The sequence below is a fragment of the Saccopteryx leptura genome, chromosome 1 (assembly GCF_036850995.1).
Source record: "Saccopteryx leptura isolate mSacLep1 chromosome 1, mSacLep1_pri_phased_curated, whole genome shotgun sequence".
Taxonomy (NCBI): Eukaryota; Metazoa; Chordata; class Mammalia; order Chiroptera; family Emballonuridae; genus Saccopteryx; species Saccopteryx leptura.
The window spans coordinates 71,557,093-71,563,092 of record NC_089503.1 but is presented as its reverse complement, the minus strand read 5'-3'; the positions used below and the strand labels follow the sequence as shown (position 1 = coordinate 71,563,092).

The 6,000-nt window shown below is 37.9% G+C and overlaps 1 protein-coding gene across 2 annotated transcripts in view; it reads right to left on the bottom strand.

Annotated features, from left to right (window-relative positions):
- Positions 1 to 2,101: 2,101 nt before the first annotated feature.
- The window catches only part of CCDC83 (coiled-coil domain containing 83), a 61,083-nt gene continuing 57,184 nt past the window's right edge, over positions 2,102 to 6,000 (bottom strand). For both annotated transcript variants that reach the window (XM_066360707.1, XM_066360708.1), the window contains one exon: positions 2,102 to 2,278. In XM_066360707.1, the coding sequence (XP_066216804.1) occupies positions 2,117 to 2,278 (162 nt within the window). In that variant the 3' untranslated portion in view covers positions 2,102 to 2,116. The remainder of the gene's footprint in view (positions 2,279 to 6,000) is intronic.

Here is a 6,000-nt window from a genome sequence, read left to right as displayed (position 1 = left end):
CCTTGACCGGGCAAGCCCAGGTTCAAACCATCATTCTTAGCATTCCAGGTCTGTGTTTTAACCACTGCACCGCCACGGGTCAGGCAGTTTCCTCTTATTTTTTCATGGTGTCTGTAAAAATTGTGTTGATGTTTTCTTTTTCATCTGTTTCTCTTTTTTGGGTAGTCTTACCAGGAGCTAACAATTTTAATAAATACTTCAAGAAGCTACTTTTTGGCTTTGTTGATTTTCTCTTTCACAGGTGAGCTTTCTATTTATTTGATTTTTCATCATTACTTCCTTTTTTCTACTTTCTTTAGGTTTATTTTTGCTGTTTTACCTAAATTTTTTAGATAAAATCTTAGATTGAATTTTCAACCTTTGTTCTTTTTAATACATGAACTTATAAATTTTTCTTTAAACACCACTTCAGCTGGGTCTCACAAGTTTAACTTATATTTTTTATTATCAATTTAAAATAGTATTTCTTTATATTTTTTTCTTTCATAGATGGGTTTTTTTGGAAGTGTCTTGCTTACTTTCAAATGATTTTTTGTACTTTGGTCAGAAAACTGTCCTATGCATTTCAATTTTTTGAGTATTTGTTGTGATTTGCTTTATAGCTCAGGAGATGGTCTATTTTTGTAAATGTTTCATGTGCACTTGAAAAAAATGTGTAGTTTACAGTTGTTCAACTTTTTATATCCTTAATGATATTTAAATCTGCCTGATCTATCAGTTATTGAGAAAGATATGGTAAGTATTGGGGAAACAGCTGTGTTAGGCTTGCTTGCTTGTGCTTTGCCTGGTTAGTGTGTGAACAGGTAGCAATGCCATGTGTGTATAGTCTACAGAAGGCTATGGGTGCTTGCTCTCAGGGCAGATTGTGGATTGCCTGCCTGCCACTGTATAGGGTTGTTTTGCTGTTCATTTGCCAGAGAAGCAGTTTTCCCCTGCTGGTTTGCTCATCGACTATGGCGAGAATCTATTAAATGGGTATGGCCCAATGCTTTCTGGCTCTGCAGTTTCTTTACCATCTGCCTGAATCCAATGTGGACCTGCCTGGCCTCAGCCACTGGCATTACAAAAAGACTTTCAAATCTAATTGTGAATTTGTCAGTCTTCTTTTTTTATTGTAAAAGATACATAAGGTTTGCCATAGTATTTTTCGGTTTGGTAAATTTTGCTTTATATATTTTGAGATCAGGTTTATTAGGTACATGTAAATTTAGGATTGTTATATCATCCTGATAGATTGATCTATTTATTATTAGGAAATGCTTATCTTCATTTTCTCTTTATTTCTCTCAACAATTCTTATCTTAAAGTGTCCTTTGATAATTAATCACACTACTTTCTTTTTTAATTAATGTTTGCTGGTGTATTAATTTTCAACCTATCTGTGGCCTTATATTTAAAAGGTGTTTCTTGTAGAAAGCTTTATAATAGATCTTGCTCTTAAATGAAATGTTTCTGTCAAATGCAGGCCCAGTCACAGTGGCTGTGGTCTGTGGTATTCAGCGGGAAGTGGAAATGGTCTTAGGGAGAGACTCCGCAGTGTAGACATGACATGCCTGATGACAGAAGGCTCTCTCTTTTGGCATTTTTTGCTACAACAAATTATCACCCTCAAATTTATTTTATATTATAAATATTTTACTTTATAAAATTTTAATTTATATAAATATTTTATATTATAAATATATTACTCATTATAAATACAGTAAAGTTAAGGAAGAGTAGGCTTGAATTGTGGAACAGCTAGCTACCATTTAGCATGCTCAGAGGGAAAGATGTGTAGTTACTGTTATGCAAACCTCTAAATTTGTTTTAGAAAACTTTCTAATTGAACTATTTCATATTGGAATCATAGATTGGTAGATTTTAGGCCCACAGTCATGCTTCTGGTTGCTTGAATATAGAAAGATAAATCATACTTTCATTTTCATCACTCATGCCATGCAGGTAAATGGCTAGCTGAATACTTGGAACTTCGATTTTGAATGTAATTATGACCTGTAGAAATAACACCCAGTTTAAAAATGGACCAAAGTATAAATAAAATGGGCAACTGATAATTTCAGTTTTCGAAGAACATTTATAAAGAAAAGTTGTTTTTACTTTGCAGCTTTCAGTCTTAAAGAAAAGACTTCATTATTTTATATGTAATGCAGCTTTCTGGGCTACTGGCCTCTTCATAGAATCTGACTGGAATCTCCTCCTCTTGGAAGTGAATGGGCATTTTCTTGCTCTCCACACGCATAAGCTTCACTTGCAGGGGGCCCAAGTTTATATAATCCTGTGGTGAACAGAAACAGAAGAGATTCAACCAGTTACCGACTTCACCAAATAAGGTTTCCTGTATCTGACAGATCTCATGGCCCTCTTAATTGCCTGAATGCTGTATAACATGTGAAATATGAGAGCTTCTGAAAATAAAAACATTCCGTGAACTTACACACCCTGTGGGGCATGGTGTGACAAGATCTCCTAAAGAGCCGGCAGCAAGCCTGGCGGCTTGTCTTTAGGGGCTGGTGGGGGAACACCAGCTAGAGTGAGGAGATACATCCTCAGGAAGCTCTTTAATTGGTAAAAAAAGAGCTCTATAATTGGCTATACAGTGGTCTCTCGTCTATCACGGGAGTTAGGTTCCAGAATCCCCCATGATAGGCGAAAATCTGAAAAGTAGCGACCTTATACAGTGGTACCTTGAGATACAAACAGATCAACATATGAATTTTTAAGTTACAAGCTGTGACTCAGTCCATATTTTTGTTCAAGATCCGAGCGAAATTTCAAGATACGAGTTGTGATTCGGGAAGCTGCCGCTAGTTGGCGCGTTGGCGCCCGGGTCCAGTATCAGCAGTTTGATATACGATTTGACTGACTTACGAGCTTGGTTACAAAATGAATTAAATTTGTATTTCAAGGTACCACTGTATTTATTTTATTAGTTATATATATGTTAAGGCCTTATAAACCTTCCCCACACTCTTACAAACCTTTCCCACACTATTATTAACCTTTCCCACACTTATTTTACCACAAAAATAATTAGAATAATAAATATATAAAATTATCTATATATCATAAAATCCTGAAATACAGCAAAAAAATCTGTGATACAAAATTAGATATATACAATTTAAATATCCGCAATACAGTGAGACTGCGAAAAGTAAACTGCAATATGGTGAGGGATCACTGTACATATGATATAACTGCAGCAGAGTTTTCTATATTATTCAAGAACAAAGGGAGGACCTGGCTGGTTGGCTCAGTGGTAGAGCATTGGCCTGGCATGTGGAAGTCCCTGGTTCAATTCCCGGCCAGGGCACACAGGAGAAGTGCCCATCTGCTTCTCCACCCTTCCCCCTCTCCTTTCTCTCAGTCTCTCTCTTCCCCTCCTGCAGCCAAGGCTCCATTGGAGCAAAGTTGGCCCAGGTGCTGAGGATGGCTCCATGGCCTCCACCTCAGGTGCTAGAATGGTTCTGGTTGCAAAGGAGCAATGCCCAAGATGGGAAGAGCATCGCCCCATAGTGGGCATGCCAGGTGGATCCTAGTCAGGTACATGCAGGAGTCTGTCTCTCTGCTTTCCCGCTTCTCATTTCAGAAAAATACAAAAAAAAAAAAAAAAGAAAGAAAGAAAAAAAAAGGAACAAAAGGAAAAGATCTGCATACATCACTCTGACGATTAATAATCTAACATTGAGCAAACTTTATGAATTTTTCACTTTTCACAGGACCTTTGGCTACTGGATCAATAAAACTTACCCTATTCTGCTAAACTAACTATAATTTAAGATATCAACAAACAGAATTAAAAGTCTAATTTGTATGACAGCCCACAACCACCCTCAAACTGGGTTGAAACAGTTCAGTCCCTACTTAATGTGTCTTTTCCTTGGGAGCCTTCCCAATTTATAATGTTTTCTTTTGAATTCCTTTAATACTTCAACTAACTTTTCCTGAGTTCCCACTATGTGCCAGGCTGTGTATCAAGTACTGGGCACAATGATAAGTTCATAGACTAGTCAGAGAGACAGATGCAGGTGGTATATTACTCTTTTTTTAAAAAAAATTATTGGAAATAGTGAGAGAGGATGGGAGAGAGCGAGAGAGAGAGCGAGAGAGAAACATCAATTTGTTGTTCCATTTATTCATGCATTCATTGGTTGATTCTTGTATGTGACTGAACCAGGGATCCACCCGTGGCATATCGGGATGATGCCCTAATCAATGGAGTTACCCAGTCAGGGCCAGTGGTACATTCCTCTTGCATAGTAATAAATGATTTTCTCATTTGTCTTCTATTAGCATGTAAGCAATTTGAGGGTAGGGCCCGCCATGTAGGCATCTCTGAGACTTCATCTCTCACAGTTCAGCCCCTTAAATTCCCAAGCATCTAACAAGTACCTGGAATGTTGAGGGGGTCTCAATAAACATTTATTAGAATTTAGGTATATATCAAAGAATGAAAAAGGAAGTTAATGTTTTGTGACTCAGAAATGCATTTAACTATATTTAGTTTTTTAAATGTATAACTATAGAACTATAATGAAGGTAAGAGAGGAGAAAAGCAAATTAATGGACATCTACTATATATTTCAGAATCCTAATGCACTGTTAGTCTGCTCATGCTGTCATAGAATATCATAGATTACGTGGTTTAAACAACAGAAATTCGTTTGTCACAGTTTTGGAGGCTGGAACGTTCAGGATCAGGGTGCCAGCATGATTGGGTTCTGGGATGAGCTCTCTTTTGGCTTGCAGAGGCCTCCCTTCTCACTGTGTCCTTACAGGGTAGAGCCTACTCTTATAAGGCCACAGTCCTACCAGATTAGGGCCCCACGTTATGACCTCATTTAACGTCAATTATATCCAGAAGACCCTTTCTCCAGATATAGTCACATTGGGTGTAAGTGCTTCAACATATGAATGACAGGGGGCAGAAAGACATAATTCAGTCCATACCATACACAATGCCATTTTCACCACATCAACATTTTCATGGTAAGAAGGTCTTTCATTCAACCAAATTGCACCCAGTTTTGGAATTTTGTAGACAGTTGTCCACTAGCCTGAGATTATCATAACATACTAGGTCTTATGATTCCAAGATACTCATGGGCGTATTTGAATGATATAAGGACTAGAACTTTGTAGGCTTTAAACTGTAACTCGATGGTACCAGGACTGAGTTGTAATTAGTGAAAATGATTTCTGTTGATTTATTCAGTTTCTTCTGCTTTCTTATATCACTTTTTTTCCTATAAGACATTAAGTTCTAGGACTTTTTGAAGTTATTGGTAGTACCAAGAAGGAAAATAGCCAGGGGTCACTGTGGGGGTAATTGGAACGTACCAAAAGTTTTAAAAATAACAAGACTTGAATACTCCAGGTTTCATCTAACAGTATATGTGGCAGTTTGAACTTTCCAAAGATGGCCATACTAATATATATCCTATCCCACATTCTTTTCTGACAATGTGATGCCAATCTTCCCTTTCATGATGTACAAACTACATTTCCTCCACTTGGGTGGAACTTTATAGTTGCATTAACCAATAGGTAATGAGGGAAGGGATGACGTATGATTGCAAAGGCACACATGCAAAACATTGCAGCTTTCATGTTAGGCTCTGGGATTGCTTGCTCTTGAAGAAGACAGATACCATAACAAGGGGACAATAAAGTGCCTTGTTGAGAGGCCCATGTGAGGAGGAATTGAAGCCTCCAGCTTAGCCAGCATCAACCTGCCAGCCATGTGAGAGGGCCACGTTGGAAATGGTCCTCCTGTCCCCATCGAGAATGCAGATGACTGCAGCTCTGGCCAACATATGACTGAGAGTCCAAGTGAGAACTGTCCAGGGGAGCTATCCCCATTTCCGAACCAACAGATGCCCGGAGAGAAAACAAGCGATTATTATGATAAGCCGCTAAATCTGGGGGTAATTTGTTATATAGCATTAGATAATTTAAATGGTACACTAGTAATGGAGGTCCATTAATGAATATAGA